Consider the following 27,504-nt stretch of genomic DNA (forward strand, 5'->3'; position numbering starts at 1 on the left):
GATAATACATAATAATTAGCTATAGGATTTGAGAGTCACTATATCTAATGAAGAAAATAATATAATAAATTAATGTTTGTCTCTATTGTAAAGGGTTCGAGTCCTGATCGAGGAAAACTTATTTACCTATCGCTATGAGGATAACTCTTATGAGTGAGAACATGCAAATTATTTGCAAATCCCTTCGCTTTCTTTAATGAATGTGAAGGTGTGTCCACACGTAGTCGTTAAAAGCTGACTATTTACAATGGAAGTTCAAAGTAAGAAAGGCCAAACAAAATTAATTTAATATTAAGTAAATAAAGTTTCAATTTCTTGTTCATTTCGAAAAGCAAAGTCGTTTCTACTCTAGTGACTAAGTGTTTTCTTACCTGTCAGTACGTAGGTACCTCCTTTCTTAGTTTTGGTAGGTACCTACTGTAAGGCAGTAGCTTTTCTAATTATTTCCTCTAAAGTATGTAGGGGGACACGGGGCAAAACGGCACATCGGGGCAAAACGATCACCCGCCCTTTTTAGGAGCTAGAAAGTGCTGAGCTCTCTTGGATGAACTATGCACTATTCCTGCAAATCTTATCTTTTTTTGATCCGTGGTTGATTCTTTTATCTTTTGTTTTCGAAGAGTACGGAGGTTTTTTCGATTTCACGAGTGCTTGATGCAATTTTCGCTCCTGCAAGTCTTATCTTTTTTTGATCCGTGGTTGTTGATTCTTTTATCTTTTGTTTTCGAAGAGTACGGAGGTTTTTTCGATTTCACGAGTGCTTGATGCAATTTTCGCATGCATATTTCAAATCACTGACGCTTTGGGGCAAAATAGTTTTTTAATGGTCTGGGGCAGAATGGTACATGGGAGAATAGTGCCCAGGGTTCATTCTGCTCCAAGGTGTTTTACATGTATATGGTATAGGACAATTTTGCCCCAGCCTTGGGGCAAAACGGTCTTTTTTGGCACCCTCATAAAAATATTTTTAGTTTTTTTTTCCAGTGATACATATATTGTTCTTGTTTAGCCTTTCTGTCAAAATTTGTAGCTAAAATTATGCTTTATTTTGTTACAAAATTACATACCTGTGTGACTTTTTTTTTTTTTTTAGTTAGGACCTCATAAGCACTAGAGGTGCTATTTTGTCCCGTGTTCCCCTACATATTACAAATTGTAAATTACCTACAATATAAGCTTTGATTGTAATGTTTTCTTCTTTATTTATTCCTTCTCCAAAAAGCTATGCTGCAAAAAACTTCACTACAACATTCCCTTGGGAGCATTTCATAAAAAAATATGTATATGTAGGTATGTATTAGTAATAGTTTAGGGATACATTTTTCAACCCTCGCTATTAAATTTCATTTATTATTCATTTCTGTTTTGCTACAAATCATACAAAAGAAAACATTTTTTTTATTTTTATCATTTCCTTTTCGCGGAGTTATTTTTTTTGCGTGAAGGGGAATAATCGGAAGTGTATCTTTTATGATTTGAAATTCAAGACTACTTTCGGCTGCTTTCCTTTCAATATTATTTATCATCGCTCTTGCATTTTCATAGATAGGTACCTACCTACCTACAAGTGGTTTCAAAGACAAATCTTACCCAATATTATTATAAACTGTACGTACAATACGTACATATGTAGGTATAGCATAAGCATAACGTGTAGAAGCAGAAGCCTACAAAGATTGTTTTAATGCGCCTAATAAACAAGTTTGATTATGCAATGTGCCTTGTTAGACCATGCTATAAAACGCCTTCCAATTTTACCCATTGTAAAATCCAAAGAGAAATGTTTACAACCCGAATGTTTACAAATTTATTCGCGCCAATCTGAAATCAAACAAAACACTTTTGGGCAGGAGAAAAAGGAAGAAAAGTGGAAATTTGGAAAATTTGCTGAATTTTTAAAAAGAAAATCAAAATACAAGGAAAACCCTGCATAACAGATTACAGAGTCATTTTCCGTTGTAGACAAGCGCCTTATCTCTCCTTTCAACGGGTAAGTATTCCAAGTATTTATCTCCGAAAGTTCGACTGTACTTTACTGAAGGTGGTTTCAACAGGTGGGTATCTCGTCCAAAAATGAACTTTTGTAGAGGTAGAGGGCATATCAAACACCTAAATGACTTACAATTGCCATCATAGTTAGCTTGGAAGCTTGCATATCTGCCCTGTAAGTGCTTGATCACAGATTTGACTTCTGCCCAGGGTAGATCCTGAACTAACCTTTAGTCTCAGAATGGCTGGCTTTCTCCTATCCTGTCTCCCTTCTCTCTTTGCTTTTAGAAAAATAAGACCTAAGCAGTTATTCTTCCCTCGATCAAACAAAAAATCAATTTGTTTTTCAGGTGAATCATGTCAGACACATCCCCTCCTCCTCCATCTACCCCGGGAACACCAAGTACCCGCAGTACAAGATCTCAGAATACACCCATGCAGACCCCAAGCCAACCAGAGGATGGTTCGAGAACACCAGGAAGAACACCGAGTACTCGTAGATCTTCTCAGAATACACCTGTGCAAACCCCAAGCCATCAAGATAGTGATGGATCTAGGACTCCAGGAAGAATCAGCGTAGGTAAGAGAAAGAAAATAAATAACTACTCACTATCAGGTAGACCTGACACCTGATGAGCACACACACTATCAGGTAGACCTGACACCTGATGAGCACACACACTATCAGGTAGACCTGACACCTGATGAGCACACACACTATCAGGTAGACCTGACAAGTACATCTGATTATGTCCGTCTGTCAGGTCTACCTGATGAGCACACACTACCAGGTAGACCTGATCAGGTGTACCTGTTGTCAGGTCTACTCGATAGTGGGTGGCTAGCCTTAGGATTATTGCCTTTATCCTCATGTCAATACTACAGCTCATGTGATTTTGTCTCATAATATATGATTTGGATGTTTTATTTAATAGTAGACATTTTAACTGACTAATGACCTTGTTACTCTCTATCTTCAATGTCTTAACTCTCTTTCTTGTTCATCCTCAGGCTCAACACCACAAGTTGCCTCAAGACGCACACCCAGTAGCCGAGGCACCCCAACATCATTGGCCACACCACAGCTTAATTTCCATCACGTCGGGGTCACCACTTTAGCCAACACCTGGGAGCAGCCTAAGACGCGTTTCGTTCTTATTTGAACTCATCAGTTAGACATAGCTCTCAGGTGCTGGCCAAGAATTCGGAAGTGTTATATACTTCAGAGATGGAAATTGTGGAGAAACGAGAACCTGCGTTTTCTATGTAAGATTTTATTTGTGTTGAGTGTTGTTGTGAGCGCCACACCTACAAAGATTGTTTTAATGCGCCCAGTAAATAAGTTTGATTATGCAATGTGCCTTGTTAGACCATGCTATAAAACGCCTTCAAATTTTACCCATTGTAAAATCCAAAGAGAAATGTTTACAGCCCGAATGTTTACAAATTTATTCGCGCCAATCTGAAATCAAACAAAACACTTTTGGCCAGGAGAAAAAGGAAGAAAAGTGGAAATTTGGAAAATTTGCTGATTTTTTAAAAAGAAAATATAAGGAAAACCCCTGCACAACAGATTAGAGTGCGATTTTCCGTTGTAGACAAGTACCTTATCTCTACTTTTTAACGGGTAAGTATTCCAAGTATTTATCTCCGAAAGTTCGACTGTACTTTACTGAAGGTGGTGTCAACAGGTGGGTATCTCGTCCAAAAATGAACTTTTGTAGAGGTAGAGGGCATATCAAACACCTAAATGACTTACAGTTACCATCATAGTTAGTGTGGAAGCTAGCATGTCTACCTCATAAGCACTAGGTCGCAGGTTTGATTCCTGCCTTGGTGGATTTTATCCTGAACAGATGAGGTTTGTTCTCAGAATGGCTGGCTTTCTCCTATCCTGTCTCCCTTCTCTCTTTGCTTTTAGAAAAATAAGACCTAAGCAGTTATTCTTCCCTCGAAATTGTATCATGCAAATGATTGATTCCGTGACTGGCTGTAGCGGGGCCCACTCAGCCTCGTGAGGAAACTGAGTAGCTATGTAATATAAATGCACATAGCGACCGTTGCCAGCAATTGAAATAGGTACGAGTACTTAGGTTTACATTTTTTTTTTCTTTTGGCGTTAGTGGTCATTGACTCCGGGACCTTCTGTATCGTACAGAAGCGCGTTTTTGATGACTCTCATTCATGATAGATTTGTAGACATTTGTTTACACTTTTTTTTACTTCCTCAGAAAAGAGCACAAGTTTCCTCCAGAGAGAGTGGAGCTACTCAAATCATTATCCCGGAAGCCCGACATCTACGAACGTCTTACGTCAGCTATCTGTCCTTCTATCTACGGGTATGAAGATGTGAAGAAGGGGATTATGCTGCAAATGTTTGGAGGAACCAAGAAAACGTTTGTGTCTTCAGGACGAGACAATTTCAGGTGAGAAAATTAATTCTCTTGGCTACTTAAGTCGTATTTTCCTTTTGGAATTTTCTCTCTGATTCCGCGTCTAGCATCTGTCCCGTGCGCTTCGTGCTTTTTTCCTCTCCCGTATTTTGTGTTTTTCAAAAGAAATAGCTGGTCGTTTTTTGTGATTTTTGTACCATTTTTCGAGTTAAGTTCCCCTCTTGAAGAGTATGTAAGTCATACCTAGATCCCTGTTGTACTTTCTGCTTTACATTGATCTTTTTTATTACATTTGAACAATGCCCTTCCTTTCCATTTCGTTCAATTTTACGGTTGCCATGGCAACGCAGTAACAACTGTTCAGTCCTCCCGGTCGCTGCGATCCTCTCCAGTTCCCGAGTCCACTTTTCTTCTGTCAATTTACTAATTTCTCCCATCAGTGTTTCTTCCATCTACAAGTATGACGTCTACCTCTAACTCCTATTCTACCATTACCGCAGCCTCCCCCCCTACCTCTACTGTGAAGACCGACTTTGTGAAGTTACCTAATACCCAATCCTCCAACCTTAGCTCTTCCCAGTCTTCTGAACCCCTAACTTTATCCAAGAAGTGTGCCATTGTCTTCCCTAATCATAACAAGCTAAGGAGAATCAAGTCCTCCATTTCACCCTGGTCAACTTCCTGCCAGAAATCAAGATTAGATGAAGTTTGTCTGATGCGGCTGAAGTTTGTCTACAGCGTAGGTAAGAGAAAGAAAATAAATAACTAAACTCACTATCAGGTAGACCTGACACCTGATGAGCACACACATTATCAGGTAGACCTGACAGGTACCTACATCTGATAATGTCCATCTGTCAGGTCTACCTGATAAGCACACCCTACCAGGTAGACCTGATCAGGTGAACCTGTTGTCAGGTCTACTTGATAGTGGGTGGCTAGCCTTAGGATTATTGCCTTTATCCTCATGTCAATACTACAGCTCATGTGACTTTCTCTTATATGTGATTTGGATAATGTTTTGTTTAATAGTAGACATTTTAAATCACTAATAACCTTGTTACTCTCTATCTTCAATGTCTTAACTCTCTTTCATGTTCATCCTCAGGCTCAACACCACAAGTTGCCTCAAGACGCACACCCAGTAGCCGAGGCACCCCAACATCATTGGCCACACCACAGCGTCCCTCGGTAGTCACTGGAGGATTGGAAGTTATCCAGGAAAGTCCAGCCACACCTTCATCTCGGAGAACTGTGGCTCAGAGTCCTTTTACTGGTGAGTAGGAAACTAGTGCCAATCACTTGCAGAAAGTATAGAAAGAGAGTACACAATATAATAGTATCATTTTATGAGGCACATATTAGGGTGGTTTCAAACCCTGCTAATAACTTGGAAAAAAAAAAAAAAAAAAAAAAATGCCAGAGCTTCATGTTGAAGTACCTAAGGTACTCTCTTTATGTCATGAGATATGGCTTTGAACTTTAAGAGGGAAAAGACCAATTCGTTTTAAAAATCTAGGTCGATATCTTGAGCCAAATATTCGTCTTATTTTAATATTAGAACTTCACAATCTCTTTCTCTTGATGTAAAGTCCATTCTCTTCTTCACCTTTTAGCTTACCACCCAAAGCTACCTGAAGATCAATTTTAATGTTTGGTCTATAGGCAGTACCTATGGTCAATGGCCCATGGATTTTTTAGAGAATTTCAGAAAAGTACTTTCAGGTTGGTACCTAAATTGATCAGAAAAATACTTTTAGGTAGGTAGGTACCTAAATAGATAAAACCGCAAAGGTAACAAATTTTTCTTGAAACATCCTCCATACAAATCAAATTCATGAAGTTTCTTTTTTGCTGAAAAAACATTTTTGTTAGTGGATGTGCTAATTCTACATTGACCATGAAACGTATTTAAAATATTTTATGAATAGACAAGTAGGTAGGTAAGTTGATTTTTATTACGTAGGCAAGTAGGTAGGTAAGTCGATTTTACTGACAATATAGGTAGTAACTACTTTTTGGTCCCCTCCCTATCCTCATATAGCTCTTGTCTCTCCCCAATTAAAATTATGGTGGCATAGCATACCTATAGGTAGTAACTACTTTTTGGTCCCCTCCCTATCCTCATATAGCTCTTGTCTCTCCCCAATTAAAATTATGGTGGCATAGCATACCTATAGGTACCACCTACTCTCCGTGTAGGTAGGTAGTTTTTTTATTAATTTTTGGAACCGCAAATTTGAAGTTCTAAAATTTACGTACGTATACAACAAGTGTTGGTGGTGGTTCCATTCATTTTTATTCACAACTCCTACACCCAGCATGAAATTTATGAACAAATAAACGGAGTCAACTTAGGTTCTTGGGTATTCCATTCATTCTCATTTAGTTGGACTTATTTTGTGAAAAAAAAAAAAAGAAAAAAAAAATCAAGTTAATATCGGACGTTTAACTTTCTGTAATTTATTATAAAAGGCGTAATAATTTTATGGGTTTTTACTTTGGTTTATATTTTTTAAAATAAAGCCATATTCAGGTTCGTAGGAGTAGGAAAGAGTAAAATAGAATGGAAGTGGGTGGAAAGAAAGCTGAGGAGTTGTTTGGTGATAAATTTGAACTTACTTAATTTTACCATCATTTCCTAAACATCATTCCTGATAAATATTTTGTGTCTCTACCTAAGGTAGGAATAATCATCTCACAGTGATAAAAGGGCTCTTGGGATAATGGGATCTTTTAGTCTTATTCAATAGTACAAATAAGGTATAAAGTATTTAATCAAGTATTAAATAATAATTCCAGTATGATTTTGTCTTCATTTCAGATCGCATGAGTGAAATAGACTTGGCATCACCTCTCAACTATGGTACGCCCAGTTCTATAGGGTCCCTGAGAACACCCAGATCTGGTATACAGGGTACGCCTATTCGCCTGCGGCCTGATATTAGGACTGACAGGAGAATCAGACAAGTCAGTGTTGGACCTGCTGGAAGCACAGGAGGACAGGTAAGCGGAACATTTTCAAGTAAAGTCCTTTTGGGAATGAGCTCTTTGGGATTTAAACCAGCTCTATTGTCTGCTGTCAAATCTACCGAAATCTTCTAACTAGACTGTAGAGTGCATCGCAAACTCCAAGCACAGATCTGAAAAAACTTTGACCCCGCCGGGAATCGAACCCGGGACCTCCAGCGTGCAAGCCTAGTGTGATGCCCACTCGGCCACGGAGGTTGCCTCATATTTATTTAGGTATTAATTTATTTTAAATTTCAATACTTTTATATTTTATAATATTATAATCAAGCAAGGTCTTCTGTGTTTACTCTTTATGCATTATGTTATGGTATTAAACCCATAAAATACACAAGACCTTGTTTAGACTGCTGGGGTAAAGGGACTTTTTAGTCTCATTCGAGTAGGATAAACAAGGTATATTCTATTCTTCTTTTCAGACCCCAGGACGTCCCGATCAGTCCCCTCATCCATCAGCTGGTGAATCAGCCTTGGTTATTTGGGGTACCGATGTAGTGGTGGATCGGTGCAAGGCCAAGTTCAAGAATGGTACATGGGAGAATAGTGCCCAGGGTTCATTCTGCCCCAAGGTGTTTTACATGTATATGGTATAGGACCATTTTGCCCCAGCCTTGGGGCAAAACGGTCTTTTTTGGCACCCTCAAAAAATATTTTTAGTCTTTTTCCAGTGATACATATATTGTTCTTGTTTAGCCCTTCTGTCAAAATTTGAAGCTAAAATTATGCTTCATTTTGTTACAAAATTACATACCTGTGTGACTTTTATTTTTTTTTAGTTAGGACCTCATAAGCACTAGAGGTGCTATTTTGCCCCGTGTTCCCCTACATATTACAAATTGTAAATTACAATATAAGCTTTGATTGTAATGTTTTCTTCTTTATTTATTCCTTCTCCAAAAGCTATGCTGCAACTGTAATTGCTAAGGTTTTATCGTCCCGAAATCGAAGAGAGAAGAAAGATAGGATGGGAAAAAGCCAGCCGTTCCGAGAACGCACATCCGTTCAGGATAAAATCCGCCCTGGGCGGGAATCGAACCCGCTGCCTAGCGCTTACAAGACAGACGCTACCAATTAAGCTAACTTGTGTTTTGTCCGTTCCGTAGTATGCCTCTCATCTGATGAAAAAGACACAATAATTTCCATCTAAGTGCTGGGTCAGCACGAGACCACCAGAGGTACCCTGTTGAAATATTTGTAATCGAAAAACAAGTACATTTTTTTGTCCACATTTATTACTTTTATCGTAACTCCCGAAAGATTTGTCAGTGAACAATAAATTAGAATCTCATTTAAATTAATTAACATCTCATATTCCAGATCTTCTCCCTCGAAGACCCAGTGCTGAACGTGAATCTCGCTCACCTGGCCAAGTTCGACTCCCAGCTGTGTCAACAATTAGTGTGCTATCCACAAGAAGTCATACCTATACTTGATATGGGGGTGAATGAATATTTCTTCGAGCGTCACCCGGCCGCAGTTCTAGAGCATCAGATTCAAGTGCGTCCTTTCAACGCGAAGAAAACGCGCAACCTGCGTCATCTTAATCCTGAAGGTGAGTGTTCGATTCCCGCTCGGAGCGGATTTTATCCTAAACAGATGAGGTTTGTTCTCGAAATGGTTGGCTTTATCCTGTCTTCGTTCTCTCTTCGATTTCGGGACGATAAGACTTTAGCGGTTACAGCTCCCTCTGTCAAACCTCTAAAAAAAAAAAACATTTTATGTCCCTTTGGCCTTGGGACATTTTCTCTTAAGATTTCTTTTACTTTCATCTTCTGCCACTTCAGTGGGCTCAAAATTTCTAGTCAGTCTCTTCTATACGATTGGGTGTGTTCTAAAGGTGTGTCCACACATGGTTGACAGACCGTCGATCGACGAGGTGAATCCTTGTTGTCGAGGCAGTGTGGACGACTCAGTCGACATCTATCGACGGCCGGTCGACTATGGGTATGGACACACCTTACCACCAAGTTCTTTTAAATCTTCACAAGTATGTAGGTATTCATCATGATTTTGAAATGTGTTCGTACTTTGTACCAAGTCCTGTCCTTTGAAATCGTCACAAGTATTAATGCTTTTGAAATGTGTTCCAGATATCGATCAGCTGATCACAATCAACGGCATGGTGATTCGCACATCGAACATTATTCCGGAAATGCGAGAGGCCTTCTTCCGTTGTATCGTGTGTAACTACAGCACTACTGTGGAAATAGACAGAGGCCGCATCCATGAGCCTACCCTGTGTACTAACTGTAGTACAAACCATTGCTTCTCTCTGGTGCATAATAGATCGCACTTCACTGATAAACAGTTGGTGAGACTACAGGAAACCCCAGGTAAGTAATCTAATACCCACTCTATCATTCCGATGGCGTATGAGGGATATGTGAATCCCGTGCCGACCAGACTGCTTGCCTCCAAAGAACTCTATGTTGTGTCAACTCCTTCCAGTCGTTTAGGCCCCAATCATGATCGTACCTTTATTTGTGGTAAAGAAGAGAGCTTGTTCACAACTTTAGTGGATAACACAGAAATCAATTTCCATGTTTCAATAATCTTTTTACACTCGATTAAAGTAGCTATTCTGTCTTCCTTCTCTCTTCGCTTTCGGAACGATAAGGCCTTGGCAGTTAGAGCTCCATCAAACCTGTTTAAAAAAAAATATAAACAAAATACATTTCAAAACCCACCAACCTCTGGTGTAGTGGTTACCTTGGTAGACTTCGAATTTGGAGGTTGGTGGTTCGAGTCCAAGTCAAGTCACAAAGTTTAGCATAGTGTAATAGTTGGGGAACGACATTTGTGACCATCCATGTAGACAAGTACTTCGTTGCTGTCGGCGAAATAATTGGCTTCAAGAACATCATCTTTGGCGGTAAAAGCGGTCAACGGATGGTGATGCACCTGGCTTCCGAAGATCTTGCAGATTCTTTTGTTAACTCTCACGACCATGTGATCATCAACGGTGAATCTCTCCCTGTTAAGAAATTGGTCAACCCTGGCTTCAAAGTTATATTCAACCATGTGAATCCCAGTGTACCTAATGCTCTACTCTTACAAGAAATCTCAAAATATGGGCGCCCAATCTCTCCTATCACGTATGTCAACACTGGACTCCGGGATGAAAGGTTGCGACACATTTATACTTATAAACGCCAAGTCTTCGTGGATAATAAAGACGCCATCCCTAACTCCATTCAAGTCTCCTTTGGCACTGAACTCAATACAATCTATTTGACCATTGACTCCCTCAAATGCTATTCTTGTGGAATAGAGGGCCATTCCATTAAGAACTGCCCAACCAAGGATTCCATTCGCCAACCAGCGCAAGACAGAATGCTACAAACTATCAAAGATCTCAGCACTAACACACCTCCTACTCCAGTGATCCCTGACAAGATTACTGAGCAGCCCCATCCTTCCACTGCAGATTTGAACAATATGTTTGCTCCATCCTTTTTCCCCGAGCTGGGAAAGAAGACCACCCCAGTCGGTTCGAACGCTGTAGAAGATACACCTCCAGAACTCAACAAGGATAGCAATACCGATGTTCCTCCTGAAGACGAGAAAATGGACGATTGTTCAAGCTCTCCTCAGCATGATGGTGATATTGAGCCAAACCCAGAGGATAGAAAGTCCGCAAAAAGACCCCTCTCCCCTCTAAAGAAAATAGCTCAAAATGTAGAGGAAAAGAAAGTGAAAGTCGCGAGCGAATTCCATGAATCCTTCTTAAATGCCGTTGATGCAACCCTGTCCAAAGTGAAGTCTTCACTTTCCAAAGACGATATTCTGAAATTATTTAGAGAAACAAAGAATGCCCGAAACAAAAACAGTATAATTTTGAACCTCGGACTTGACCCAGCAGACCTGAAAATTGCCTTGAAGATCTTAGTAGAACAAAAAATATCTCCAAACATGAAAGCAAGAATAAAGACCCTTTGCAAACACATTACTCCCGGCCCTGAGAAAGTCGTATTACCTGAGGACCCTGACTCATTCCCTGAAGAAATGGACGACTCCTCACAAATGAAAAATTCCGAGTCTGTCGTTTCGGACCATGAAATGTCCGACAGCGAATATGAATAAAAACACCCAACAACCCTCAACCCATTATGATGTTCGTAACCAAGTTACTGTTTCTACTTTCTTCGTTTCCCTTATTATTTTTGTCTTCCCTGCCGTCCTCTCCAATGGATAGTATCCTGCAATGGAATATTAACGGCCTTAAGTGCCACATAGACGATCTGAAGCTAAAAGTGAAAGATACAAACCCCAAAGTTATTGCTATTCAAGAAACCCACCTAAAGATACAAGAAAATTTCGAATTGAACGGTTTCCTCCCCGTTAGAAAAGATTACGACGGAGGCCAACAAGCATGCGGTGGCGTATCAATCCTAATCAGGAAAAATCTCCATTTCGAGCCCATAAATATCCAATCTCCACTTCAAGTTGTTGCCTCAGTTGTCTTCTTTTACCCTGCGTCTCCAATCTCGATCTGTAGCGTGTATATCCCGAATGACGTTGTTCCCCAAAAAGAAGACATCCTCTTTATCATTAACCAACTCCCTCGCCCTTTCATAATCTGTGGCGACTTCAACGCGCACAGTCCTCAATGGGGTTCTGCTTCCACTAACGCACGAGGGAAAGTTTTGGAGCAAATCCTGACACTCGATGAAATTTGCCTGCTGAATAAACCTGATCATAAAACTTACCTTCATCCTGCTTCTGGTGCTGAGTCTACCATTGACTTTAGTCTTTGTAATTCCTCTTTGATCTCCAAACTAGATTGGAATGTTTTCCCTCAAGGATTTGACCACCATCCGATAATGATATCTATAAACATAAGACCAATTCCCTTGACCAATTTTCTCCCGAAGTGGAAAATTGATAGCGCAGATTGGTCACTCTTTTCTGTGCTATCTGAATTTGAAATAAATGAAAGCGCTACCATCCTGGAAAAAATCAAGGATTTTACCGACAGAATGATTTCGGCCGCAAACGCTGCTATCCCCAAGACAAAACCCTGTAAAAAGAAATATGCTGTAGTCTGGTGGAATGAGAAATGCTACCTTGCCATCAAGGAAAGGAACAGAGCTTTCAGAAATTATAAAAGAAACAAAACAATTGAAAACCTGATCGCCTATAAAAAACAAAGAGCGTTAGTCAAGAGAACTGTTATTGAGTCAAAACGGAAGTCTTGGATGAACTTTGCAAGCTCTATTTCATCGTCAACCCCGACAACAGTTGTGTGGAATAGACTGAAGAGAATAGATGGCAACGGAAAAAACAATGCTACCATAAAATCCATCAAAGTAAATAATGTTAACGTCACTGAACCCTCCGATGTTGCCAACCACATAGGACAATTTTACGAGCAAAAATCAAGAGAAAGATTACTGCCTCAATGCGGGCAACAAAATTTCAATTTCTCAAGTAATAATGATGAAAAATACAACTTACCCTTTACAAAATGGGAAATTGAAACTGCGATCAAATCCCTCCGCCCTCACTCTTCAGCGGGAGCAGATGAAATCCACAATCAAATGATTACGCATTTGCCTGAAAGTACCGTTTCTCTTCTCCTTCGCCTATTTAACCAGATGTGGACAGAAGATGCTTTCCCTGAGGAGTGGAAACACTCTATTTTAGTCCCTATTCCCAAACCTGGGAAAGATTCTTCGTTACCAGAAAATCTCAGGCCTATAAGCCTCACATCATGCCTGTGTAAACTATTTGAGAGAATGGTAATCAAAAGATTGAACTTCTTCCTAGATTCTAACAGACTAATTGTTCCAGAACAATCAGGATGTCGGAAAAACAGATCAACATTGGACAATTTGATAAGTTTACAAACAGAGATAAGTGACGCCTTAATAAATAAACAGTACCTATTGTGCACCATGTTCGACATTAGAGCTGCCTACGATTCTATCCAAAAGAATGCCATTCTTAAACAACTGCACACTTGGAACATGCGCGGACACCTTTCATCCTTCCTGGCTAACTATATGCAAGCCAGAACTTTCCAAATCAGACTAAAAATAATCTGTTTTATCCAATGTTTTCTCCATTGGAGTGCGGTTTAGCCCAAGGCGGAGTGTTAAGTTGTCCCCTATTCGCCATTTGGAATCAACTCCATAACAAACTTCATTCACCCAGCTCTCTCCGTCATCTCTGTTCGTTGACGACTTCTGCTATCTATATGAGGGACAAAAACAAGGAAGTCCTAACCACGCCTGGCTCAAGAGTCAATCAACAACTTGAGAACTTCAGTCAATCAACAGGCCTTATTTTTCTCCAGTGAAAAGACAAAGCTATTATGTTCAGCAGGAAAAACAAACAAGAACGTAAATTCCAATATACCTTACAATGGAGATCAACGTATTGAGGTTGTAAACTCAGCCAAAATTCCTTGGGTGACACTGGACCGGAAGATGACATGGGTTAATCATTTAAAGAACCTTTAAAAGAATCCTGCTACGATCGCATGAAAATCCTTAAAATGCTTAGTAAAAAAGCATGGGGATTCAAATAGGAAAATGCTACTTCGTTTGTAAAGCCCTCAATCCTTCCAAACTTGACTACGGATGTAATCTGTATATAACTCTGCCTCCCCTAAAACTCTGTATGATGATCAACCCTGTTTCCAACACCAAAAGCTTGAGATTAGCTTACTGGCGCCTTTCCGTAGTCAGCCCTACAGTCAGCCTGAGGCTGAAAAACCTTCTGAGCCTAATCTAGAGATCAGGAGATCCATCCTAACTTCTTAACTACATTGCCAGCCAAGGTGATAGTTCCAGTAATGAGAAGAACCCAACTTTAAAAAAGTTGATAGAACCTACCTACAAGCCTTGTAATAAGCTCGCAAATAATTCAAAACCAAACCAATTGGCCATTCAGCGAAGAAAACTCTATGCATGTTTACATTTCATTGTAGACGTTAATGTGCCCGAAAGAGAACCAAAAGAATATGCTCTCAAAAATCCATCTCGATGTAATATTTCGCTTACAATGTACAAGAAAGATGGTATCCCAAACCCCAGTTTCCCAACAGGAATTCAAGAAATCCATGCAACGAACTTACGTGCGAACTATGTACAAATATACACGGATGCTCTAAAAATGGAAACAAGGGTTGGGCCTGTGCCGCTGGTCCATACCTGAAATGAATATACTCCAAAAAGTAGCCCTGAAACCAAACTTCTTCCAATCTTCACGCTGAACTCTTAGCCCATTCGCGAGTTCACTTTACGATGGGTGGGAAAAACCTGACATATAAAGGTAAAAGCCGTTAATAATCTCGGGACTCGCTGAGTGCACTTCAAAGCCATACTCAACTCTGTTCCATCCAAACCCTCTTGTTCAAAGTATCCAAGAAAGATCCTCTGCACACCCAACTTCTACCCATCAAGTTTTTCTGGTGGCGCCCTAGCCATTGTAGGAAATAGCGGGGAACGACGGCGGCTGATCGCGAAGCAAAGTCAGGGCCCTCGGCTCAAATTACACACACAGCCCCCTTTTCCTAGAAAGAAAATCAAATCCCTAACTAGAGCCACTTCCTCCAAGCACATGGAACAGTACCTGGGCAGCTACAAACCCAACTCATAACAAGCCTAAGGAGAATCAAGTCCTCCATTTCACCCTGGTCAACTTCCTGCCAGAAATCAAGATTAGATGAAGTTTGTCTGATGCGGCTGAGAATTGGGCACACCAAAATTACCCATTCATTCTTGTTCAGAAGAGAAGATCCACCAGTTTGTGATAAATGCAATGTCCCCTTAACAGTAGAACATATCCTCCTGTTCTGCCAAAAGATGCGCTTCCGCCCTAGCTCCTTCCTGAATTCGGCCCTCTCTGATGTCCTAAAAAACGACCCTGATTCCATTGCTGTCCTGATGCGTTTCCTAAAGAGGAACAACTTCCTAAAAGAACTCTAGGTCACCTTATTTATTTGCCGCAAATGGCCTATGTAGCTAAATTGTGTAAAAATAAAATAAATAAATAATTTTCTCTCTACTGAAGCTTGTTTCCCCTCTTTTAGTGTGATAGCGCCTGTTCTAAACTACAGGAAATCCAAGATGTCGCGCCATCGGAATCAGTTCCTTTTCCGACAGAAAATACAACTTTACTTTCCGTGTTGGAAGACTTGAAATTTAAAACCACCTTGGGTGTCCAGAAACAACACCTGGGCTCATACTATTACTAACTTAAACTGAATTGGTCAAAAAATTCTGTACCATTTTTTTTTTTTCCAAATGGAGTTACACTTTCATTGAACGTTTAGTGAATAATTTATTTCCTTTTAAAATGTTGCAGAGCTGAGATCAACATCCTGCTGTGTGGAGACCCGGGTACCAGTAAATCCCAGCTGTTATCCTACGTGTATGATTTGGTACCTAGATCCCAGTATACAAGCGGTAAAGGATCCTCAGCTGTAGGATTGACCGCCTATATTACCAAGGACCCTGAAACTCGTCAGATGGTGCTACAAACGTAAGTATAATGTGGTACCTCGATCCCAGTATACTAGTGGTGAAGGGTCCTTAGCTGTAGTTGCCTCTCACAAACGACTGCTTTACTTCTCAAGAACATAACATTGATGAAATCAGTCCTAAAAGAACCCTGACCTTCGTAAGAACTATGGGACTCTTCTAGATAACTAAGTAAAGAGAAAGTCGCAAAAGATCTAACCAGGGCGCATAGGGCGTTAATTAAAGCCGATGGTGTAGGGGCAAACAGCCCTAAAGGATGGGTTAAGCTTACACAAACTCCCTCTATCTCATATAATACAGAGGAGCGATGCAGTGGATAGCACAGTGGACTTTGAATCTGGAGATTGGTGATTCAAGTCCAAGTCAAGTCATAAGCGGGGAAAGCCATTTTTTACAACACAATTAAAATTTCTTATTACAGAGGAGCTCTAGTGCTAGCGGACAGCGGCGTATGTTGTATCGATGAGTTCGACAAGATGAGTGACACCACTCGTAGCATTCTACACGAAGTTATGGAGCAGCAAACATTGAGCATAGCCAAGGCGGGAATTATCTGCCAGCTCAATGCTCGAACCTCCATCCTCGCAGCTGCCAACCCGTGTGACTCACAGTGGAATACAAGTAAGCAATGTGTATATACAGGGTGTCCCGCGAACGACTGTGCAACGCTTTAGGGTTGATGCAGGACCTAAAGGGCTACCAGAAAAACCTATTTGGTCGGGTCCGATTTTTATGGGCGGAGTTATTCAGGATTTTCTGTTTTTCGACGTTTTTCAGATTTTGTTTTTCGACGTTTTTCATACCTTGTCCTCTTAAAACGCTTTTGTTTTTTAAACGAATGCTCTCCGCTCCACTCTGTTTTGAGCCTTAGTTTAATTAATTCTCAATAATTTCTCATTAATTCTCAATTCTTTCTCATTAATTCTCAGTTATTTATCATTAATAATTCTCAATTATTTCTCATCAATTCTCAGTTATTTCTCATCAATTCTCAGTTATTTCTCATCAATTCTCAATGATTTCTTATTAATTCATAGTTATTTCTCATTAATTCTCAATCATTTCTCATTAATTCTCAATTATTTCTCATTAATTCTCAATTATTTCTCATTAATTCTCAGTTATTTCTCATTAATTCTCATTACTTCTCAATTAATCTCCTTTCCCCTTTGTTTGTGTCCCGCCGCCAGGCAAAACCATCATTGACAACATTCGTCTACCTCACACTCTCCTCTCCAGATTCGATTTAATCTTCCTCCTGCTGGATCCTCAGAGTGAACAGTTCGATGCGCGACTGGCACGACATCTGGTGTCACTTTACTCAACTGAGTCTGTTGTACAGGAGTCTGCTACGTTGGTAAGTACCTACTTGAATCAGCTTAACTCCATACTCAAAAAGCCCAATCTGAGGCTTTGGTGTAGGGGCGAAACAGCCCTAAAGGATGGGTTAAGCTACGAAGTGCTAAAACAGTTCGATGCGCGACTGGCACGACATCTGGTGTCACTTTACTCAACTGAGTCTGTTGTACAGGAGTCTGCTACTTTGGTGAGTGTATACTGAAGACCGAGGGTTTGAACCTCGAGGAGTTACTGAAAATTAACAAAACGCAGCCTCCGTCCGTATCTCGGACCTATCTATTGAATCGTTCCCAGGAAAAAGGACCTAATGTTATTTTTGCTACTAACTTACATAGGCCCTTCTTCCTCGGAACGATTGTATTTTTGTAAGCTGAAAATCACTCTACTCCAACCCAGGCAAAAACGAACTTTTTTTTTACACAAAAGAAAGAGGTTTTGATGGAGGGAACTGTAACTGCAGAGGTCTTATTGTCCTGTAATTTAAGAGAGGAGGACAGGATACTCCAGCCATTCCGAGGGGAAAAAAAGAAAAAAACCTCATATGTGAATGAAGTTCCCTCCCGGGCGGGCATCGAAACCCAATTTCCTGCATCTTCTTTGAGGGAGGGAATAAATTGACATGAAGTGTCAACTCATGTCTATCCTGCGTCAGCTCCTATCCTGTCGGGACGATAAGACCTTAGCAATTACAATTCTCTCTATCAAACCTCTTTGTCAAAAATCATTTTCATTCACATTTCTATTTCTCATCTCATTGCAGGACATCACAGTGCTTCGTGATTACATAGCGTATGCTCAGGAGCACCTCTCTCCCACACTAAGCGAGGAAGCCAGTCAACGCCTCATCCAGACCTACGTAGATATGCGGAAGCTGGGTGCAGGTCGGGGCCGTATATCTGCCTATCCGAGACAGCTGGAGTCGCTCATACGACTGAGTGAAGCCCATGCTAAGATGAGATACAGTGAGACGGTGGAGGTGCAAGATGTGGACGAAGCTTGGAGGTAATTAGGAATTTGTTTAAACCACCTAGGCACGTATATACGCAGCTAGTTCTTTTTCGATGTTGAAGCCATGATGAAGGAGGTAGATAGCTTTGTCGTCGAATGGTGGGTCAAAACCCCACACACCTACCTATTTAAAAAGGAAACTTCCGAAATAATTCGATGAACAAGCGAAATTTGTCTCAAATGTCAGTAGTGTGATTTGAAAATCGTCATGTTTTATCAAATTATCATTATATGGAAAATGACCCAATGATCAATTCCTTTGCAATAGTAAAGAACATCTCATTATATCAAAGATGGAACGTGGTGGAGAGACTTTGTTCACAGTCAACCCATTTCGATTGGACTAATACTAAACAAGCTCCTTTGACAAATGAAATCAGTTGCAAATATCAGTAGTGACTTAAGATTTGATTGATTGATTGATTGATAGATATTCTATTTCCTAACCCTGATCTTCTTTCTCAGGCTACATCGTGAGGCACTCAAGCAATCAGCCACCGATCCTCTCAGTGGTAAGATAGACGTGAGTATTCTAACTACGGGTGTTAGTTCAGCCGCTAGACAGATTTGCTTGTCCTATTTCCACCTGAAGGCTCGGGTAGCTCCAGATAGAGTTTGAATTTCTGGAAAGGTAGTTTCTCTGAGGACGTTAGCGTGATGGTGTAACTCGTGTCTGGAAGGTACTTATCTGGTGAACCAGAGATTTGAATTGCAAAGCCACCATCTCCTTCACCTTTCCTTGCTCCAGGAGAATTTAAGTTGCATGAGAAGGTTTGAGTTATGAAATTGATGAGAAGAAGAACCAATATCGATTTCATGTTCGGAGATTTTAGCGAACTAAAATTGCATAGTTGGAATTTCCCAGGAGAAAAACAAATTTAACAAGAAGCACTAAACTTGGAGGTTAATGTTAGTAAAAAAACATTAGAAAAATATTAAATACTAAACTAAACACGAGATACAATAGGCAAAAACAAGTAGGTAACTGTGTGAAACTGATGATGCATTGAAATGAACAGTGGAATTATCTCGGATCAAAGGCCATTCATTTGTTTATCCCGCATCCTTTGTCGAACCATATTCACAAGTGCTTCCCCTTGGGGGAACTGATCTCCAAGGGAATATGAATTCCTGTGGCTGTAAGCTGTCATTTTGCAGTGAAGATAGCAAACACAACTTGTGAACTTGTAGACACAGATAAGAATGCAAAAAAATTGCTAATTTAGACTGAAATCTTGTTGAATTATCACTGGTGCACTAGATACTAGACTTTTGAGCTTTTAAAGTGAAAGGCCAAGGCTTTTATCGTATTATCTAATTTCGTCGCAGTTTCCGTTAATTGATTTTTCAAATGATAAAAGAAATAAGAAAACCTCAGATTTAAGAAAGTGCAGATCAAAACAAAAACTTGATAAAAATGGTGGTCAAAAGGAAATGGAAAAAAACCTCAACAGGCAACATGTGGCAACACAGCTTTGAATGAGAACTTTAGCGCGGCAATTTTTGAATGTAAAGAAAATTCTCCATTGGAATATTTTGCTGAGGAAAAGAAAAGTTTTCTTCTTTAAAAAGTTTGAAATGTCTATTTAAAAAGCTCAAATTTCTATTTATAGTATGACATATTTTTTATCTAGTCCTGTTTTACGTGTGTTCAACTCCCCATGCTCGAATTTCTTTTTAAATGTTGCTCTCCAGCTCACTTTGTCAAGTTGTAAAGGTCTAGCATTCAGCCCTTGTGTTGGTAGTTTAAACTCCTCAGTAGCTGATGTTAGTAGAATAACAAAGGCTCACTATTCCTGTCAAAGCAAGAAGAACAAATTAGAAGCACCTTGGAGGATTCTGTTCTTTGGCACTGATGAATTCTCTGTCAAGAGTTTGGAATTACTCTGTGCAAAGTAGTAAGTACCTACCTGCTCAAATTATCTTCATACTTATTATGTTATTACACTTTGGTGCTCATCAAGGAAGGCTCTGATCAGATGACCATATTTACTTATCAAAATCACTTTTTATTTAATCTCTATCAAACTGGAGGGCTCAGAGGTCCAGATATTTGTTGTACCATTTTCCTCATAGAACCAAACAATGGGGCTCAACCACTTTTTTTTTCTTCGCTGATAAAGGAAGTTCGAAACACGCTGATCTCAATAGAAATGCTTAAAATTTCTCCACTCAACTGGTGAGTCTCTCTCTCTCTCTCTCTCCTCTTCCCCGGTTGGATCCTTATTGCCTAAAAAAATACTTTCAAATGAATATCGAAGGAACCAGAAAGCAAGGTAGGCCACGATCCACGATTGAGATGGAACGATCACTAACAAAGATATCACCAAAAGAAATCAAAATCCCAGTCTGAAGAACAACAAAAATTTAATGATAGAACTTGGTGGAAAGGTTTTGTGAATAGTCGACCTCTTCTTTCAAACAGAACGACTTAGGATATGTATGTGTTTACTGTATAAGTATGTATATGTAAGTTGGATCCTTAGTTAGTTTAGGTGATTTTTTTTTCAAGAGATTTGATAGAGGCAATAAAAACGAATAATTTTCGTTTTCAGATGGTGAGTCGGGAAATGTTTGAGGATGCTCTGAACACGGTAAAAGTCACCAGGAAATTTTCAGTTGTACCTGAGCGGGGTGTTCCACGAATGACTTGTCAGTCCGAACTTTCGCACTTATGACTCCACACGTAGATAAAACGATGTACCAATTTGGTAAGGAATAAAACGGTGTACCTATCTACTTTTTTTTTTCTTTTTTTTTTTTCAAAAAGTGCGGAATATGACTTCAGACTTGTTTCGTGGAATACCCTCTGCACGCTATTAATTATTGAAAATATTAATGTTTGTCTCTATTGTAAAGGGTTTCGATTCCCGATCGAGGAAAACTTATATATCTAGCGCTATGAGGAAAACTCTTATGGGTCAGAAAATGCTAATTATTTGCAAATCCCTTCGCTTTCTTCAATGAATGTGAAGGTGTGTCCACACATAGTCGTTAAAAGCTGACTATTTACAATGGAAGTTCAAAATAAGAAAGGCCGAACAAAATTAATTTAATATTAAGTAAATAAAGTTTCAATTTCTTGTTCATTTCGAAAAGCAAAGTCGTTTCTACTCTAGTGACTAAGTGACTATTTTAGTGCTAAATATCAAGTGTTTCATCTATTGCTTTGATCGCCAACAATTTGAAACACAATAACGTGTAATTGACAAAGAAACTTATGCTGTTCGAGGGTGAAAATTTCATCTTTCCTTGTGGCATAAGTTGAGAAGAGGTGCCTTATTCTCTACAAGTATCTGACTATATTGAGACTGGTATTTTCAAAGGCCTACTAATAATATCTTGTCGGCACTATTGGAGTCTTTGGCTCCGTACAGCCTACTCCCCTACACATTCTTCTCTTAGTTAACACCAGAGGACATGGTGTGCCCTTGCCCTGGGCTTGAACCAACACCTCCCTAGTTCTCATCTTATACCCTCGTCCACACTTCACACTACATTCCGACCAGGGCCCCCACTCCCCCAGCACACAGTCCACATTGGTGATATTGTTCGTACTGGACGGTGCATCCAGCAGATTAATGATAGGGCGACAGAAGTCCAGACACTCTGCCTGTGTGTAGAAGTTGTTCTTGTTTCCTCCACATCCCCCATAGGAGAATGGAATACACATCCTGACCAGGGCCCCCACTCCCCCAGCACACAGTCCACATTGGTGATATTGTTCGTACTGGACGGTGCATCCAGCAGATTGATGATGGGGCGACAGAAGTCCAGACACTCTGCCTGTGTGTAGAAGTTGTTCTTGTTTCCTCCACATCCCCCATAGGAGAATGGAATACACATCCCTTTCATCGGCTCAAATCGGAAACGTTCGTTGAAGCTATGACAGGATCCTGTGTCCTCAGGAAGCATACAGGTTGTCTTCACCTCCGCCATGTCTACTTTACAATCACCGCGGGGAGATTTACATCGCTTGGTTTCGTTGAGAGAGACACGCTGTAGACACTCTGCCTCGTGTTGCTTATCCGCCAGGAGGAATCTCGTGTGGATTTTGAACCCATAACCACAACTCGCATTACAGGGTGACCAATCCGACCAGTCTGTCACGGGACAGAGGGGATCTACCACGCTCTCTGTACAGGGTGACTCAATACAAGGTTCTCGCTCCACTAACTCCACGTGAGGACACTTCTTGGCGGTCTTCTTGTCGGGGAATCGACGGACCCGGGTTCGAAGCCCTTGACCACAGGACACTGAACATTCAGACCATGCCTCCCACTCTCCTACCTTACACTCCTTACCCTCCACTTGTTCCTCTTCCTCCTCACCTGAGGGAATATAAATAAAGAAATTAATTTGGTTGAACTTAACCTTGTAAATAACATTTTTTCAAGTCGTTGCTAGGATTTGAAGGCTGTATCCTTGGTAATAAATCCAACCCCTGAATAACTGCAGCTGCACTATTGGGACTATATCATTATATCAAGATAGAAACGTCCCATATTAGTTTGCTCCTTCGAGAGTTTTAACAAACGTAACTTTAGCTGAAGATATTACACCTAACATTTGATAGGTTATTAGGGTCAGTTTTACCTGGACAAGTCGGGTTCTCAGCGATGCACATCTAATAAATAAAGAAATTAATTTGGTTGAACCTAATCTTGCAAATGACATTCTTTTGACAAGTCGTTGCTACGATTTGAAGGCTGTACCCTCGGTTATAAATCCAACCCCTGAACAACTGCAGCTGCATTATTGGGACTATATCATTATATCAAGATAGAAACGTCCCATATTAGTTTGTTCCTTTGAAAGTTTTAACACACGTAACTTTTCCCATACGAGAGCCAAATCATTTTGCCTTTAGCTGAAGATATTACACCTAACATTTGATAGGTTATTAGGGTCAGTTTTACCTGGACAAGTCGGGTTCTCAGCGATGCACATCTCCTTGGAAACCAGTTGCCGGTCACATTCAGCTGCGCGCGCACTGGCTGGGTTCACATAGGTGCGACTACGCATGCGCAAACCCTTACCGCAGGTTGCGGAGCAGTTACTCCAGGGGGTATACGGGGTGACTGCGCATTCAGGTCGAGATGCTTCTTCCTCATTGTCCACTATACTGATCTCATCCATCATCTCACTTACCTAGAGAGAAAATAGTAAGGATTTTTTCTTTTTTTTTTCCAAAGAGACAGAGGAAACTGTATCAGTGAGACCAGCATGGCCTTTTACAGGTTATCACCCCTCCCCCGATGCTAATTACAACAATGGGCCCCTCTCCTCAACTTTTAGTTACCCAAAAAACAAATGCTTTTTTAAGAGGTTTGACAGAGGGAACTTTAACTGCTCGGGTCTTATCGTCCCGAAATCGGAGAGAAGGAATACAGGATAGGAGCAAGCCAGCCGTTCCGAGAACGATCCTTATCCCTTCAGGATAAAATCCGTCCCAGGTGGGAATCGAACCCGCGACCTGGCGCTTACAAGTCAGACGCTCTACACATTAAGCTAACTAGCCTGAACTACCAACCTTCAGATCCGAAGTTCAACGTGTTAACCACTTCACCACTGAGGTTGGTTTTAGAGAAAATAGTATTAGTACTAGTTATGTTTAGGTTCTAATATTTACTTACACTCTTGTCATCACATGATTTCTTGATCAGCTTATCCTCATACTCAAAAAGCCCAATCTGAGGCTTTGGTGTAGGGGTGAAACAGCCCTAAAGGATAGGTTAAGCTACGAAGTGCTAAAACAGTTTGATGCGCGACTGGCACGACATTTGGTTTTTGGTGTCACTCTACTCAACTGAGTCTGTTGTACAGGAGTCTGCTACTTTGGTGAGTATACTGCCACTTTGGCGAGGGTTGAAACCTTGAGAAGTTACTGAAAATTAACAAAACGCAGCCTCCGTCCGTATCTCAGACCTATCTATTGAATCGTTCCCAGGAAGAAGCGTATGTTATTTTTGCTACTAACTTACATAGGCCCTTCTTCCTGGGAACGATTGTATATTTGTAAGCTGAAAATCACTCTACTCCAACCCAGGCAAAAACGAACTTTTTTTTACATAAAAGGAAGAGGTTTTGATAGAGGGAACTGTAACTGCAGAGGTCTTATTGTCCTGTAATTTAAGAGAGGAGGACAGAATACTCCAGCCATTCCGAGGAAAAAAAGAAAAAAAAAACCTCATAAGTGGATGAAGTTCCCTCCCGGGCGGACATCGAAACCCAATTTCCTGCATCTTCTTTGAGAGAGGGAATAAATTGACATGAAGTGTCAACTCATGTCTATCCTGCGTCAGCTCCTATCCTGTCGGGACGATAAGACCTTAGCAATTACATAGGGGATACATAAAGTTGTTGACAGGATCATAGAACGGTGCTCTCTCGTCCTCAGGATACATGGGTGTAATCTTATGTATCTTCTCCTGAGGTACTGCCGGTATGTTGATTGACATATAGGATACACCATTGTCTGTACCCGCATCATAAGGGTAGAGGTCAATGACCTGGCCTTCTATCCACGTACAGTTAGGAAGACAGAGGTTCAACCCAGACACCCCTACGAGCCAGTCAGGGGACGGTCCTAGCATAGAGACAAGTGATATGAGGTTCCGTCTCTTGTCTACACGGAATGTAGAGCTTGTGTTAGCGTTCACTCCAGGATACCATAACCCTGTCGCCTTGACGAGAGAACGGAAGTGTCTACTCTTGGATCTCAACTCCGAGTCAATGATTCTCGTGGCTCCCCACTCCGCCAGTTGCTTTAGTCCAGGGGAAGCGATCTGACCTTCTCCCCAGAATGAAAAGTTCTTCCCGTGTGTTCCCCCTACCACGTCACTGAAATGAGTCAGCCACAGGGACTTGGGGAAGTCTTTAGGATGTGTCTCATTCCGCCAGAGACCTTCGAATATGAACTTGTACCTAGCCTCATCACATGCACAGCAGTCCATGTACTTCTCTTCCTTGTTCTCTGTATACTCGCATATCTCTCGTGTTAGTTTCCCGCTGTCTCCATACAACTGGTTGTTGGCCAGGACGTTCGCTTTGATACGGACACATCCATTACCAGTAGGAGGAGCTAGCCACATCACTTGGACTTGGGTTTTCAGTGTGGTATTTGCCTCGGAAATCGTATTAGTACAATCGTCATCAAATTCCGTCAGTTGATCGTTAGGGAGGAGTTGTAATGATCCTGGACTTGAGCTTTGCTATAGTAAAGAACATCTCATTATATCAAAGATAGAACGTGGTGAAGAGACTTTGTTCACAGTCAACCCATTTCAATCTAGGTAATGTTTGGACTAATACTAAACAAGCTCCTTTGACAAATGAAATTAGTTGCAAATATCAGTAGTGACTATTTATAATATTTGATTGATTGATTGATTGATTGATTGATTGATTGATAGATATTCTATTTCCTAACCCTGATCTCCTTTCTCAGGCTACATCGTGAAGCACTCAAGCAATCAGCCACCGATCCTCTCAGTGGTAAGATAGACGTGAGTATTCTAACTACGGGTGTTAGTTCAGCCGCTAGACAGAGACAGTTGGAGCTGACTGCAGCACTCAAGAAGCTGGTTATACTGCTAGGACCCTCGGTCACTGTCACTCAACAGAAGCTTATCATGGATCTCAAGTCTCTGGCTACCTATTTAAAAAGGAAACTTCCGAAATAATTCGATGTAATGTTTGAGCTAACAATAAACTAGCTCCTTTTGAACAAGCGAAATTTGTCTCAAATGTCAGTAGTGTGATTTGAAAATTGTCATGTTTTATCAAATTATCATTATATGGAAAATGACCCAATGATCAATTCCTTTGCTATAGTAAGGAAAAAAAAAGGAATTTTAATTGTGTTAAGCATAAATGCTTGTCACAAATGTCGTTCCCTGTTTAATGCACTACGCTAAATTTTATGGCTTGCCACTCAACTGGTGAGTCTCTCTCTCTCTCTCTTTCCCCTTCCCCGGTTGGATCATTATTGCCTAAAAGAATACTTTCAAATGAATATCGAAGGAACCAGAAAGCAAGGTAGGCCACGATCCACGATTGAGATGGAATGATCACTAACAAAGATATTACCAAAAGAAATCAAAATCCCAGTCTGAAGAACAACAAAAATTTAATGGTAGAACTTGGTGGAAAGGTTTTGTGAATAGTCGACCTCTTCTTTCAAACAGAACGACTGAGGATATATGTAAGTTGGATCCTTAGTTAGTTTAGGTGATTTTTTTTTTTTTTTTTTTCAAGAGATTTGATAGAGGCAATAAAAACGAATAATTTTCGTTTTCAGATGGTGAGTCGGGAAATGTTTGAGGATGCTCTTGTGAACTTTGACGTCACGGCATACGCTCCCGTAGGCGATGACGTCATATCAAATGTCCCGAGCAAAGCTCCCTCGCAGGCCGCAGGCAACGCATTAATGTGTTTGTGCGCATACGTTTCTGCCCAGTTCTTTCTGCTCCTCCGCTAGCGTGCTTGCATAGTGGCGCTACCTAACGGACGAAAAAAACAACTGTGTAAAGTCTGACGTCACACAGGGGATACATAAAGTTGTTAACAGGATCATAGAACGGTGCTCTCTCATCCTCAGGATACATGGGTGTAATCTTATGTATCTTCTCCTGAGGTACTGCCGGTATGTTGATTGACATATAGGATACACCATTGTCTGTACCCGCATCATAAGGGTAGAGGTCAATGATCTGGCCTTCTATCCACGTACAGTTAGGAAGACAGAGGTTCAACCCGGACACCCCCACGAGCCAGTCAGGGGACGGTCCTAGCATAGAGACAAGAGATATGAGGTTCCGTCTCTTGTCTACACGGAACGTAGAGCTTGTGTTAGCGTTCACTCCAGGATACCATAACCCTGTCGCCTTGACGAGAGAACGGAAGTGTCTACTCTTGGATCTCAACTCCGAGTCAATGATTCTCGTGGCTCCCCACTCCGCCAGTTGCTTTAGTCCAGGGGAAGCGATCTGACCTTCTCCCCAGAATGAAAAGTTCTTCCCGTGTGTTCCCCCTACCACGTCACTGAAATGAGTCAGCCACAGGGACTTGGGGAAGTCTTTAGGATGTGTCTCATTCCGCCAGAGACCTTCGAATATGAACTTGTACCTAGCCTCATCACATGCACAGCAGTCCATGTACTTCTCTTCCTTGTTCTCTGTATACTCGCATATCTCTCGTGTTAGTTTCCCGCTGTCTCCATACAACTGGTTGTT

The 27,504-nt window shown here is 40.7% G+C and overlaps 2 protein-coding genes across 2 annotated transcripts; one reads left to right on the top strand and one right to left on the bottom strand.

Moving 5' to 3' along the window:
- Positions 1-1,850: 1,850 nt before the first annotated feature.
- LOC103506006 (DNA replication licensing factor MCM4-like) lies at positions 1,851-27,262 on the top strand. The gene is made up of 16 exons (XM_008470387.3): positions 1,851-1,990; positions 2,340-2,569; positions 5,491-5,658; positions 7,207-7,388; positions 7,832-7,999; positions 8,730-8,964; positions 9,503-9,745; positions 10,228-11,449; positions 15,726-15,902; positions 16,323-16,522; positions 17,092-17,258; positions 18,021-18,262; positions 25,719-25,916; positions 26,199-26,211; positions 26,571-26,621; positions 27,005-27,262. The coding sequence occupies exons 2-16, from the start codon at positions 2,347-2,349 to the stop codon at positions 27,260-27,262; spliced, it is 3,747 nt and encodes a 1,248-aa protein (XP_008468609.3). The 5' UTR covers positions 1,851-1,990; positions 2,340-2,346.
- On the bottom strand, positions 21,316-25,476 carry LOC113466077 (spondin-1-like). Its single transcript, XM_026821183.1, has 5 exons — positions 24,609-25,476; positions 23,905-23,957; positions 23,188-23,419; positions 21,948-22,599; positions 21,316-21,774 (listed from the first exon to the last, which is right to left on the bottom strand). The coding sequence occupies exons 1-5, from the start codon at positions 25,360-25,362 to the stop codon at positions 21,600-21,602; spliced, it is 1,866 nt and encodes a 621-aa protein (XP_026676984.1). The 5' UTR covers positions 25,363-25,476; the 3' UTR covers positions 21,316-21,599.
- Positions 27,263-27,504: the final 242 nt, after the last annotated feature.

This window comes from Diaphorina citri, unplaced genomic scaffold (assembly GCF_000475195.1).
Source record: "Diaphorina citri unplaced genomic scaffold, Diaci psyllid genome assembly version 1.1 scaffold208, whole genome shotgun sequence".
Classification (NCBI taxonomy): domain Eukaryota; kingdom Metazoa; phylum Arthropoda; class Insecta; order Hemiptera; family Psyllidae; genus Diaphorina; species Diaphorina citri.